Genomic DNA, 14,784 nt, shown 5'->3' with positions numbered 1-14,784 from the left:
ACTCCAGTATCTTTGTCAAGAAAACCCTAAATTGGGTCACAAGTCAGACAGGACTGAAACAACTGAACAACAAGGTGAGACAGGGAAAGGAAGTGTCTAAGACTAGATTTGAACACAGGTCACAGGAAGAATCTCATTGTTAAAAAAGAAAGGTCTTATTTTCAGAAAGAAGATGCTATTGAAAGTTCTGTGTGGTTTCCTGCTCTTTCTCCTACTCAGTTTTGTGTCCATTTAACGCTCCATCTGCATAGTCTGTCCGAGATAAATGTACCAATGAGTAAACTCTCTAATTATAGTCACGTGCCATAGTGTGGGCAGGATTCTTCCAACTGATTCTTCTTTGGTGGAGAGTTAGGCTGAACTTTTTTGAGTGATTATGGATGTGTTAGAAGGTTCTTTGGTATTCTAGGACTTGATGCAATCAATCTACAAATGAGATTATCTTAAATTTTTTTTTTTTTGCTATCTTTTGGAAATTTCCCATTTGGAGTCTGGCTGGAAAAACTTCCATAATGAGGATGAACATCTTTGGCAAACACATCTTCATATTCAACCTAAACTAAGTGTTAATGATATGGAAAATGATTAATAAAGTGATCTCTATTATTACGTCTCCCCAAGAGATCTGGAATCATTTTAATAATCCATGGGAGATCCTTTAAATGTCATATTCAGTTTCCACAATCAAATTTTTTTTATAGTCAACAATTAATAATCACAGTGGGACCTCATGTTTTCTGAACTTTTCAGTCAACCATGTTGACCAAACTAAAGAAATAGTACACTATAGAGTTTCATGTACAAATGCTTGCCCATTCCTTTCACATGCTTTCATTAAGATATACTCATTATAGATTATCCTCACAAAAATTTCGCAGAAATGGGAAAGCAGACTTTAATTGTCTATTCATAATGGTATTGGGGGAGTAGTGAGAAAATCCTCCTCTTTCAGTTATCTGGAGAATCATCATTCAATGCCCACGAAAGTGTTTCCCTGTAGAACCTTCTCGATACATTCGGTCTAGTCCAGCAGCTCTTTCCATCATTATTTTCATTGTTTCATTTTCTAAAGAATCAATGAAAATTTGGCCATGTATCTAAGGGCACATATTTGTTTAGTTTTCAATGCACTATGGATATATGACCCTTGTTTGTCTTCTAGGGCCTGATTATGCATAGGTGGCTATCTACATAGTGATTCTGAGGGTGGTGATGAATCCTGCTAGCACACACCATCTCCCACATAGGTCTGTTATGATGCCTGGAATCATCATTGTTTAGTCATTTTTAGTCGTGTCTAACTCTTCATGATGCCACTTGGGGTTTTCTTGACCAAGATATTGGAGTGGTTTGCCATTTCCTTCTCCAGTTGATTTTGCAGATGAGGAAACAGAGAAACAGGGTTAAGTGACTTGCCCAAGGTCACAATACTAGTAAGAGAAGCCAGATGTGAACTCAGGAAAATGAGTCTTCTTGATTCCAGGCCAGGCGCACTACCCACTGTGCCACCTAGCTACCCTGTTACAATGTTTGGAATACTAACTTTTCTGGATGCTGCTTTGCATGCATCCAGAAAGGGTGATTCACTGTTTACATCTCAGAAGGGATTGGTTATTAGCCTATGAGGCTAGCCACAGGTGACATTTTGTTTTGCCGAGAAAGAGGACAATTAAGTTTTCACCTGGGCATCAGGGAAAGAGTTCAGGGAAGCCCAAAAGCATGGGTGATGTCTAGGAGAGCCATATTCCTTGAAAAGAGGCAAAGCAAGGAGACCGTGGGTGCTTAAGTGCCTAGGAGGGGGAAGGGGCACACTCAGAAAGAGCAGGAGTACCATCACAGCAATGACGCTTATTTCCCAACACTGCCCATGTGCAGCACCATCTCCTACTAGATGTTTTGTTCATAAAATGATATGAGCTTCTTAGACAAATATCCATTGACAGTAAATATGACAGCATAGGAATTCTTCATTTATCTGGCATTATATGTATTACAGTTAAATAAATTTTCTAGTCTCCTCTTTAAACACCCAGAGCATGTTTATTTAGATTGCTTTTGATGTCTACTCTCTACCTTAGTAGATGCTGAATACTTTTTTATATAATACAGTTTTTCTTGATGATGGGTTCAGTGCTTTCACAATAGACATCCATAACTCTCCTGTTATAGAAGATACGGAGTTATGCTATAATACAATGGTAACCCTCAAGCGTTTCAAGATCTGCAAGGTCATTTGCCCATGCCCCAGACTGATATGTTTGTAGCTTTCTTCTTTAAGCTCTGCTAATCTTTTGTATACAAATGCTTGACTGAGGATTTGAGGATATCTTGACCTCTAAATAAAATGCATGGGCTTTGTGACAACAGTTTCCATAGGTCAGGGTCTTTTTAGGTTCCTGGTAGTAGTAGTAGATGGCTGAAGTTGCACAAGTGAGGAGGGAAGATAGTAACGAATAGTGCCCAAAGTAAGAATGATCCCACCTCCCATCAGAAGCAAAGAATCCACCCTCTGTCATTCTACTGACCTGGCTATCCAGTCCAAGCAACAGAAGCATAATAAAAAAAAGAATGGCCCAAAACGTGGGCAGCGGCATCAGCGAGACAGCTTTCGGGTAGGCAATGAAGGCCAAGCCTGGACCTAAGGGAGTGAAAAAAAGAGAATGGGAAGGGGGCAGAGGAGAGGAAAGTAGTCAGTAACCAAGCATTCCGAAAAACCAAGACTTATACTGGAAGGCAGAAGTAATTTGGTTTTGTTCAGCCACTCCCAACCCTGAGCAAGAGGAAGGACAAGGGGACCTTCCCTAGGGGAGAGGTCAGGCAAGTCCTAGCCACAAACAGCATAAGTTCAATTTGGAATCAGTCAGGGCCAGTTTTAGCATCTGTCTCCAACAGACCCCCATGAGACCCAAGGGAAGCAGAACTCGTCATTCCAAGGTATAAGCTGGGATGGAGAAACTCAACTTGCTCCACAGGACAATGTGGCTTTCAGGGAGAAAGCGAAAAGGAGAAATCTAAGGCTGACTCCCAGATGGTCTGCAAAGCAGGTTCTTCCTTTTACTGGGACAAACCAAGCAGTTTAACAAATGTAGTTTCTTGGTTTTCATTTCTCGGGAGGGGGGAGAAATCTGAAAATGATCTTGTGAGGGCATTTCCCAATATTCAGAGGGAAACAATGATACAAAGGCCTTCTCTGGATAATTTAGGCTCTTGTTTAGTGAGGAAGAAGTCTCATTGTTTCTGTCCTCTGCTTGTTGGGTCAGAGATCATTGTACAGGTTTAAGCACACGCACGCACACACTCTCTCCACCAGAGCAGAAAGACACACCACTGAGTCCTCTGGGCAAAGGACTAGCACATCCTAACAGATGTGACCGGATGTTTCTCTCTTCAGTCTCCTCTGCCACACCCACATCTGTCTGTCCTCAGCCTGAATCTCGGACTCTAGGCTCTGGGCCAAATGGTGAAGAACAGAGTTTTGCTCAGCAATAAAACAGAGATCACCAGAAAGTGAAATGAGAGGGTTAAGGGAGGTCACTCTCTCCCTAGCCCAATGGAAGCGAGGGGGGGAGGGGGGGAATGGAGGTGATAATTGGCGCCATGTCTCTAACTAAGGATATTTGGATGAAAAGGAGAAGGGCTCATTTGCAAAAAGAAAAAGGTTTTTTTTTTTTTTATTTAGGGGAGGGGGGCTGAGCTTTTTGAATAGTGAGTATCCCAAAAGTCTTAGGGCGGTTTTAGGCTATTAAAGTTTAAAAGATTTTCGGAACTCATATTTTCTTTTCCTGGCTAGGGGACAAAAAAGGATGAGAAATCTGAGGAAATGCAGATTTACCTCTTCTCTCACTTCCTAGGACTTAGATCAGTTGGAGGAAGGAGAACAGATGCCCAGGAGAGTGGCTAACCAGGAGCTAGGAGAGTGTGTGGAAGTTAGGGAAGATAAAGAGGGAGGGAGAAAAAGGGACAAAGAAAGAGAAATGAGTGGAAGGGAATGGTCAGATCAAGAAAGAAGAAAAACAAAGTTGTAATTGACAAGAAAAAAATTTAGGGTGACATGGGGAAAATCTGATGACCTTCTTACATTTGGAGAATAAAATGATAATAAATATAAATAAATAAATAATAAATAAAAATTTAAAAAAAGTTTTAGAAAATCAACAACCAGATGAATGGAAAAGACAGACTGAGAGGCTATACAATGTTAGAAAAATGTGACTTTTTTGGAAAGAGAAAGCACAGCTTCCTAGGGAAAGAAAGACAATGTTCCTAAGGAAGGAGCCTTAGGGAGGCAAAGACCTCTAGATGGGAAGGAAGGGGTGGGAGTGGGGGGCATTATTAGAGCATAGGACATACTCAGGGGTGGGGTGATACAGTGAAGAGAGCACTGACTGAGCTGAGAGTCAGTGTGGTACAATGAAAAACAAAAGTTAGCTCAGAGGATATGGGCTCAAGTCCCACCCTCCGATGGGTGCGACTTATCATTGTCTATGTGAATGTGGGCATTTAATGTTCCTAGTACTCAGTTTTTCTCAAGAACAAAATAAAGGGACTGGACTAGGTGACTTCTGAGGCTTTTCTGGTCCTAAATCTATGACATGATGATGGATGGGTCCTAGTCTGGGCTGGACTACTCCCTGGTTGTGTCACCTCGGACAAGTCACTTCTCCTTTCATAAAAATGAACCAGGTGACTTTTTGGTTCCCTTATCATGGTACCTTCCTATGATTCTGCCTCCATTTAGAAAGCAGCTGGTTGGAATGAGGCAGAGGAGAGAATAATTGGGTCCAGTGGCACTTCAACCCCATAGAATTTCAATCAGGAGAAAGGGAAGTGATCATACGAATTAAACCCTTAGAGGACTGGATGTGATTATATCACCTGGAAAATCAGTGACAGCTAAGAGGAACAGTCACCGTGACTGGCATTTCTAGAACACTTTAGAGTTTCAAAAACACTTGACAAGTTATCTCGAGTAAAGTGATCCTCACAACAACCCTGTGAGGTAAGTTTTGTACGTATTCTTATACCCATTTTAGGGATGAGGAAACTGAGGCTCAGAGAAACCCATCCATTGTCAAGCAATTTATGAATATATAGGAGAGGTAGAATTCAAACCTGCCTTTGTCCCTGACTCCAGAATCAGCCCTCTTTCCACAACACCATGACGCCTTGCCAAATTGGGCACATAATACAGATTAAAAGAAGCAAGGCCTCCATCTTCAAATGCACATCATAGAACACACCTGACCATTTTGAGGATTAAGAGGCAGTGTCTGATGGGGAAAGAACATCACTGTCTGGGTTTAGGTCTTAATTCTTCCCGAGGCCAGTATGGCCTGGCTCTTTCTCCTCTCTGGCTTTAGTTTCCTCCTATGTCAAAGGAGCTGGTTGGATCAGATGGTCTTGGAGTTCCCTTCCAGCCCCCTAGCATGCTTGGATTCTAGGAATCTGTGCCTTCAAGGAATGCCTCTTACCTCAGTAGAAATCTAAATTTCCATTCAGGCTGTGGTTGTTAGATTGCACGTGTATAATCAATTCAAGCCAATTATGAGACAGATGCAAAACATGTGCCCCACTCCCACCCCCCAAACTCTGCACATTATCAACTCAATCGTTTCTGTATTTCCGTTTTGCAGTTTTTCTGAGTAGTTGGTTGTCTCTAGAAGCCAACGCTGCATTATCAAGAGAGAAGTCCATGTGAAGGAACCCAACCCCCTTCTGGTCCCTCGGAAGACTGACGAGCATAAATCACTCCATGCTACATTTCATTGGAATTCCGTTCAGCTCAATAATTATCTCGTTCCAAGGCACTAGGCTCAATACAGAGCTTGTTAAAAGCTTATTAGAGAAATAATCAGACACCATTTGTTGGCACTTCATAAATCACCAAGGGGAATAAATGATAAAGTCATAGCTTGAAGTCTTTGGCTAAAGACGGGAGGTGCTCAGGCTGACATTGCATTGATAAATCCCTCCACTCTATGCCAGTGGCTCATCTTGCCATGGAAGGAAACCCAGGGTTTGAGAAAACTAAGCTCTTGCAGTTCCCAAACTAGGATGCACAGACCCAGTGATTGGGCTGCACACCTATAACCTGAAGGCCAGTCAAGCCTGTCTGAGGATGGAGAGGCCCATCACCACAGAACACTGGCAACCGGCTGAGGAATCCTTTTGGTCATAAAACCTCACAATAGTATCTTCTATACCATAAAGTATTTACTCATGCTGGAGATCTCAAAGGGCTTCAGAAGCATTAGAATGCCTTGATGTCTTCACAATACACACATATGTTCATGCATCTACCTATGTGCATACCTGTACTTAAAACACACACACACATACACACCGCTACCCAAACCTTTTTCAGGTTCTCTAAGATGATAGTAACACCTAATTAATGCATGTTATTTGCAAATCCTCTTGTAAAAGAAAGCTGCCTTTGCCTGCTTCCTCAGTATATAGACTCTATCCAACTCTCTTGCCCACAAATCCAGACAGACATGGCACAGATTCTCTGTATAGCTAAACAGTCATGTGCTCTTGGCCTAACTTACTTGGTGTCCCAGCAACACCAAAGAGGCAGAAAGCCTTGGAACCAAATAAATTGGAAAATATTCCCATCTCATGGTGCATTGCCATTATTGTTTTCAACTAGAGTTTGCTGGGTAAGGACCAGACAGTGTTGACCCAAATGACAGACCAAAGTCAATTTTAGAGAATAGATTTTTGCCTCATTGTCCACCAGCACCTCATTTCAGGGTGAAAACTATGGAGAAGTTGTCTTGGATTTACCAAGAAAAATACCAAGGAGCTTAATAAGAAATTGGCTTCTTCCTACAATGGCAAGGGTGTTTTGAAAACTCAGACTGGAGAAGCTAGTAGGGGAATTACGTAGAAGGAATTATGGAGATTTTAGGAAAGGCCAGAGGAATATTTGGAAGAGTTAGTATCTTGGACATCCTCAGACACATCTTTGCGGAGTGCGGCATATCCAAGAGAGCATTTCTCAGTAGAGTGTTGTATTATGGGTGGAGAAGTTGGTGAAAAAAGAAGTCTTCAGTCAGGGAAGACTTAACCATCCCTGAGGATACAGAATGGGAAATTAATGACTTCAGGATACTTCTATATGAAATGGCATGAAAGACCATATGCGATGATAGAAAGAGCACAGACTTTTAAGTAAGGAATCCCATCTCTGTCATTTACTAGACTCAAACGTGGCTCAGTGAATGGAGGAGGTTGGACTATATTAGCTCAAAGGACCTTTCTAGTACCCTATGATTTTACAAAATGCATGCATATCCATCATGAAACTGCAACTCCTATGGCTAATAATGGAATGAGGAGAGAATGGCCAAGGAGAGACTTGAGAAGAAGTTGAGTGAGGCAACACGACGGTCTGAATTGCTCCTATAGGCACATCCCCACTCCTCTGGGGTTGCAGCCAAACCCATTCCCAATTACAGTCCCTGAGAGAGACAAACGACACTAGCTTGACCACACTTTGAAACCACCTGTCTTTTGCCCAAAATATTCTTCAACAGGGCCTTCCCTATCTATCTATCTTTTCACCCTCAGAGGGCCTCCAGGAAGGCAGCAGTTTCAAAAAGCAAATTAAGTTTCCTAGGGTGATTGGATGCTGAGAAGCAATCAGAGATGGGCCCCCTCTGGGCTAGCTGACGACCTTCCTGAAGAAAGAGTCTACCTCCCCGTCGAAGGTGACGTTCTCCTCACAACCCATTTCAAAATGGACTTGTCACCAATAATACCAACTTCACGAGGGACGGCTCAAAGACAGACAGTGACCCCGAGAAGATCTGATTTTCACAGCTAAAACGCCGAGAGCAAAGTGCAAAATACAGAAACCGAGGCTGAGAAAGTTGCAATCAAACTGCAGAACTGGCAGCCGATTTTGAGTTTCCAAATGGATTTGCTTTAAGGCCCAGTGGGCAGCTGGGTGGACTCTAGTTGACCTGATCCAGGGCTGACCCCAATTCCCTGATTGAGGAGAGGAAATCATCCTTCCTTTTCTGCCCCCGCATCAATCAAGCGGCTATCCAGATGTTGTGCATTTTGAAGCGGGAGTCTCTGGTACTTAGGGGAAGTTTCTGGGGTTCATTTTGAAAACCTCCATTTTTTTCCTTTCCCCCCCCAATGCCCCCTTCCTGGCTAAATGCCTGCAGAGGTCGGCTCACGCACTAGGCGGCAGTGCCCACCATCACTGCCGCCGAAACCACCATACCTGACTCGGCCACATCTGCAATGTCCACCCCTTGCTCGTGTGCCATGAAGCCCAGGACGGAAAAAATTGCGAAGCCAGACACAAAACTGGTACCACTGTTCAGGCATCCCAGCAGCATACAGTCCCTAAGTCACACATATTTCATGGAGCAAGTTAATTCAAGGACGATTGAACCCCAGGTCCCTACTTCCTTTTTTTTCTGTTTACACATCATCGATTAGCTAAGTGGCGGGCACCCCTGTGGAGGGAAGACTTGCCTGTAGCAGTTGTATTTGTAGGCATTGTAGCTCCCCAGCGAGACCATTGCCCCCAAGCAGATAGCATAGGAAAAGAAGATTTGGGTCCCAGCATCAATCCAGACCTGGAAGGAGAGAGGGGGAAAGGGGAGAGATAAAGATCACTACAAGGGAGTTAGCTCTGGAGAAGGGACCAGGAAGAAGAAGTTACCTAGCCATCAGGAGAGAGAATTCGATAGGACTGGGGTGACAGAAATACTGGGCCCCCACCAAGCTGGCAATTGGGAATTATCTGAAGACTTGTCTTCACCAACAGCCCTCATTCCCCAAGCCACCCTCTTTCCTTGGCTCCCTTTTTACCCCAAACCAAGAGAAAACCCTGAAGCCTGAACTTAGAACAGGTATTTCAGACTGGGGGCTCAATCTTGTCTTTATCAGTGACTTCAGACAGAGGGCAAGAGAGCTCATCATTCTCACTAAGACAAACACATATGAGGGGCAGGTCCCTTCACACATTTGTGCCTTTTCAAGACTTACTACTTTTGATTGACCTTACGCAAGATACCTCTCCAGCCTCAATTTCCTCCTCTGTAAAATGAGAAGGGGCTCGATGATCTCTAGATCCGATGAAATGTATGTGTTCAGTAGGCATTCAGGGTTACAAATCACAATACCTGTACAGGACTGCTATTCCAATAACTTCATCTATTTCTCCCCGTTTCTAATGATAAGCCCTCCCGGCTGACTTCCACTAGACAGGTAGGAGGCAGTGACCTAAAGCAGGCTGAGTAAAGGAAAATGTGTCTTATATGTGCAGTTTTCTTAAACCCACTGACTATATTTGATTCAGCACTTCCAAACTTCTGATGTTTTATTAAAAGAGAAGCCAGTGTTCTAGGGATCAGAAAGAACTGATACTAGAAGAGGTGAGAATTAAACTGGAATTTTGTCTATCTCTCATAACTTTTAGAAACTTTTTTTTTCACTTAAACTTTTACCCAAGCTGAGCAAAAAAAAAAAAATTCAAAGCAAAAGAAAATCCTACAGAATTTAACCCAGTGCTTTAGACTTGAATGGCCTGGCCTGGGTGTCCAAAGGCGTTTCAGAAAATCACCACATACAAAGAAAGGTTGGATTTCTCTCTGGGAAATGGAAGAAGAGCTTCAGTGAGAAGAAAATAAAATACCAAACTATGATTCAGAAGGCCTGGATTCAAATGCTAACTCTATTTTCTGGGTGTATGACTATGATTAAGTTATTTTCCCTCTAAGAACCTTGGTCTCCTCATCAGTCAAATGAAGCACAAAGGACTAGATGACCTCCTGGGTACACAGGGCTAACTCTGATCATTCCAATGTAAGCTGACATGGAGGTGTGGTCCCTGAATGCTAAGGCTTTTGTGATTACCATTTGATTACTCTGAAGACCACTACCCTTGTCAGAGCTGCCCTTACCTCACCCAACATCTTCCTCTGGAGGCCCTCATGTGGGATGAACTCCCATGCTTTCCTCCAAGCAAGGTTCCCCTTGCCCCCCTTTTTTCTGGCTCTCCTTGGGATGGAGAAAGTAGGAGGGGGAAGGGGGAAAGCTATCCTCATAAAAAATGTTATCTCCCTTACCTTGTCCAGAGCCTAACCCAGATTCTATAATTGGACAGAGTCTACAGCCTCAGAATCCTTTGACATAAAAAGATATACACATGGAAAGATACATTAACACTTTCAACAATGACCTTTTCAATGAGACACAGTGGAAAAACACAACTGGTTAGCATTCAGTGCTCTATTTGAGCCCAAGAGAGTAATGGAAAAAAAAAAAGTGCTCTGGACCACTCCACCTCCTCCCCAAAGCCCTAGATCTGGTTCCCCTGCTCATGGCCCCCTGAGTCTCAGGAGAGGCCATGGGGAGGTCCAACAGTACCTTACCTGAGGATCTACCAAACGGGAGGCATCAGGATACAAATAAAACATGATGCCAGAGGCAGCTCCAGGTAGGGTGACTCCACGCAATAACAGCACGAAAAGCATGAGGAAGGGGAACGTGGCTGTGAAGTATACAACCTTAAAATAGAAAAGAAACAGCAAGTGAGGGATGAGATGTCTTTGGCTTTGGTTTTTTTCATTCCCCCTTCCCTTGAGATGAACTCACCCAACTTTCATGTTCATTTATCTTTCTGCACTGTGAGATTTGTGAGTACATGCTCCCAAAGGAAAATACACACACACCACACACTTAAAAAAAAAACTCACTTAGGTGGAATCCATAGAATCAAAGAAAGTCAGAGCCTGGTCCCTTTTTTAAATGGCATGTGAAATCAAAGGAAAAATAATCCATCCACCAATAGAGAAGAGCAGCTCTTAGGATCTCTCAGAGCTCCCTGAGTGTTGAAGGATCTAGCAACTAGTACATGTCCAGGGCAGGGCCTCAACTCAGGTCTTTCTGACTCAAAGGTCACTGAGTCTGACTCCATTGACTATGCTCTGTCACCTCTCTGAAAGGAACCTTAGAACAAAGAAGGGTAGGGCTGAAAAGGAGCTCAGAGATCATCTTGTTTTTATCAGGAAAATGAGGACTAGAGAGGCAGTTCCACAAGTCAGTGACACAGCTTAAACTTTAACCCAAGTCTCTTGACTTGACCTAACTGGAATTTTGAGTAAAGAAGATTTTGTTTTTGTTCTATTTTGAAGGGTTTTGTTTGTTTTGTTTTTTAAGGAAGGTCATTAGAGAAAAGACGTATAAGAGAAATTAAAAGTAACCAATATGTCTCACTAACTTTCAGAAGTCCTGGGGCCAAGATACTTCAATATCTCATTTCAGAGTTAGCTAGCTCAGGCTTAGATCTGATGGAGAATATCTCTACAATCTATCTGCCAAGTGGTCATCTTGAAGATCTTCATTGAGAGGGAGCCCACAAACTCCTTCCTCCTCCCACCCCCACCCACCGGGCAGTCCATTCCAACCATGGATTACTAACACTGTTGTAGCCCACACTTCTCCCTTGTAAGTGCTAGAACCTTGGGTCTGGAGTCTTGCATTAGATACTAGCTGTGTGACTCTGGGTAAGTAACTTAACCTGTTTGCCTCAATTTCCTCACTTGTAAAATGGTTATAATAATAGCACCTACCTCTCAGGGTCATTGTAAGGATTAAGTAAACATTTATAAAATGCTTAGCACAATGCCTGGTACTCACTAAATGCTATATAAATGTTAGCTGTTGTTAATACAGCCATGGAGCCTAAATGTGTCTGTAACTTCTATCCCATAGCTTCTGAGACCAAATAGAATAAGTTTAATTCTTCTATCATTCTACAATCCTTCAAATACCTGAAGACAGATATCATCTCCCCACCCATCCCTCTTTCTCTTCTCCAGGCTGAATGTTCTCACTTCCTTCAACCAGTCCTCATATGGCAAATACTTCTCTCTCTACCAACCTGGCCACCCTTGTCTATGTGGCAGGATAGGAGAAACCTCCTTTTGCAATTGTCACTGGAAATATTAAGAAATAACAAAAGAAGCTGATTCTAGACTAAACCTCTTCAAAGAAGGGTAATAGATGACAGACAAAAGGTTTGTTTTTTTCTTTTTTGGAAGGCAATTGGGGTTAAGTGACTTGCCCAAGGGTCACATGGCTAGTTTTTGTGTTAAGTGTCTGAGGCCGGATTTGAACTCAGGTCCTCCTGACTCCAGGGCCAGGGCACTATTCACTGCACCACTTAGCCACCCCCACAAAAGATCTTTCTTAAGCAAAAGGATTAAGGATGGAAATCTAACTTTGGACATGATCTACCTCTTGTCTCATTTAGATTGTTGCCTTCCTCAACTCCTGAAGTGACTGGGCTTATTTAACCATCTGAGGACAACAACTGGCCCTACCTCTTTCTCAACCACCTCTCCCCATCTCCTGAAGAGATGATGCTATGATCCCCCCCCCACCAACGTTCCCCCCATCTTCTTCTCCTTCCTTCCCTCCCCCTTACACACATGCCTACATACATACATGCATGCATGCATGTACACACATACACGCACCCACTTCTCCTTTCAGAAAAGATTGCAATGATAATGTTAATTGGGAGAAGATTCCTTGAGGGAAGTACCAGAACTACATAGTAACTCTTGTTGGCAATGATTTGAAAACCGCTAAACTTTATTTCAACATACTGTGATTTGTAAAAGTTTCTATACCTCAAACCTCTTGGGCGGAGGGATATATCCGAGAGCATAAAGAAACCCTAGTTTGTATCTCTGCCCCTCTGTCTCTCTCTCAAGAACTCTGATATTAATATTAAACTAAATAAAATTGTTTCTGGCCTATGTATCTAAAACCCTTGTTTTGCTAGTTAGTTGTTATTCAGTCATTTTCAGCTCTTTGTCACCCCATTTGGTGTTTTCTTGGCAAAGATACTGGAGTAGTTGATCATTTCCTTCTCCAGCTCACTTTACAGATGTGGAAACTGAGGCAGACAAGGCTAAGTGACTTGCCCAGGGTCACACAGCTAGTAACTGTCTGAGGTGGATTTGAACTTAGGTCTTTCTAAGTCCACACACTCTATCTACTGTACCACCTAAGTGCCCTAAACCCTTAGTATGGTATAAATACTTTTTCCTGTATACTCTCCACCCTTTTGATGTCCTTTCCAAAATACAGTTCCCAGTTTTTTGCCCAATATCCTAATCTTTTTAAAATCCTGTCTTCTGGGGAGGGTAGGTGGCGCAGTGAATAGAGCACCGGCCCTGGAGTCAGAAGGACCTGAGTTCAAATCTGGCCTCAGACACTTAACACAAAAACTAGCTGTGTGACCTCAGGCAAGTCACTTAACCCCAATTGCCCTCCAAAAAGCAAAATAAATAAAATAAAATTCTGTCTTCTTATCCTAGGCCATGAGAACACATGTTCAAAATGAGAACAATCTAATTTTTTTCATTTTTCATTCCATCAGGCAGGCAGAGAGCCTGAAATGGATGTTCAAGGAGTTTACTGACTTGGCCAAGATCATATAGGTAATTAGTAGTGGAGCTCAGATTAGAACCCATGTCTCCTGAGATCCCGGACAGGATCTGCCTCTAGTGGAGAGATTCCACTCCACATGTGACGAAGCAGCAATGTGGAAATTTTAGACAGATTTCGAAAAGTGGTGAGACCAAAAGAAGTGCCTTTTTAAGCCCTGAATTAACCCCCTGAATTCCACATCCATCTAGCAGAAGACTCTCAAATCTATCTCCATTAGCTGAGTGCTTTGTTTAATTGAGGTAGGAATTATTTACATAATCACATTCTAATTCATTTTCCATTTATCTGCATATTCAGCTTCCACGGTGGATTTTAAGTTCTTTGAGGGTAGGGAGACACCTTTTGTTAAGCTTCATGTCCCCTCCAAGCTAAGCATTGAACCTCGGAAGTAGGAGCTGAATATCTGCTGAAACAATGTGTGTGTGTGTACATATATGTACATATAGATTTAGACACACACTATGTATAATATGTATATGTATATCTCCCCATCTATCTGCTCTGACTTCTAGATGTATGCTCACTGATATAATCCAGAGATAAACTCCTGAAAAAAGCCACAAACTTGACCAGGATAAGACTGATCCTCTTCTAAATTAGGCTGATCTGAGACCCAACGCCCCACTCAGCGCTTTGCACCTAAATATTGGCCACTTTGCATTGGCCAGCCATTTCTGGACATTTGAATTTTGAGCTCCCCAAATCGAATCAAAAGAGCCCTGTTAAAATATAAATCTGTTAACCCACACTACATATCCCAAGTAATCTAATACCATTCAACAGGCAGGCTGGTATGGAGAAAAGCCCTTGACCTGAGAGACCTGAGTTTCCATCTCAACTCAGCCTTTAGCTTTTGGTGTGACCAAGAACAAGACGCTTCATCTCTCTGGTCCCCTTTTGCATCACTTTTAAGATGATGGGCTTAGACAATATGGTCTCATATTCCTTCCAGCTCAAATTCTCTAAGTGCCCAAAGATCCGGTCAGAATAATTACTTCACACACTGCGTGACTCTCCGTGGTCTCCATCTTTGAATATGGCACTACCACTCCAGGCTCTTGCCCATTTCTCCCTGCTGAAAATCTTATCCTTAAAGGTTTAAGACCCAGCTCAAATTTTAGTCCATGAAGCCTTCCCTGATAGCACCAATAGAAAATGGTCCCACCCTCTTCTGACTTTGCATAGCACCTTATTAGTTGCTCCCTCAAGCTCCTTCCTTCCTTCCTTCCTCTTTTCTTCCTTTCTTTTTCTTTCTTTCTTTCTTTCTTTCTTTCTTTCTTTCTTTCTTTCTTT

General features: G+C 42.6%; 1 protein-coding gene across 2 annotated transcripts in view; it reads right to left on the bottom strand.

Moving 5' to 3' along the window:
* The window catches only part of SLC6A6 (solute carrier family 6 member 6), a 138,985-nt gene that overhangs the window by 21,640 nt on the left and 102,561 nt on the right, over positions 1–14,784 (bottom strand). For both annotated transcript variants that reach the window (XM_069083861.1, XM_069083862.1), the window contains exons 7-10: positions 10,401–10,535; positions 8,497–8,600; positions 8,240–8,364; positions 2,526–2,638 (exon numbers count right to left, since the gene is read on the bottom strand). In XM_069083861.1, the coding sequence (XP_068939962.1) occupies positions 2,526–2,638; positions 8,240–8,364; positions 8,497–8,600; positions 10,401–10,535 (477 nt within the window). The remainder of the gene's footprint in view (positions 1–2,525; positions 2,639–8,239; positions 8,365–8,496; positions 8,601–10,400; positions 10,536–14,784) is intronic.

Source organism: Petaurus breviceps, unplaced genomic scaffold, assembly GCF_028583685.1.
Source record: "Petaurus breviceps papuanus isolate PSGF00001 unplaced genomic scaffold, PetGlider_PUasm1.0 174, whole genome shotgun sequence".
NCBI classification, from domain to species: domain Eukaryota; kingdom Metazoa; phylum Chordata; class Mammalia; order Diprotodontia; family Petauridae; genus Petaurus; species Petaurus breviceps.
Note: the sequence above shows the minus strand (reverse complement) of the source record. Positions and strands in the feature narration are given on the sequence as shown.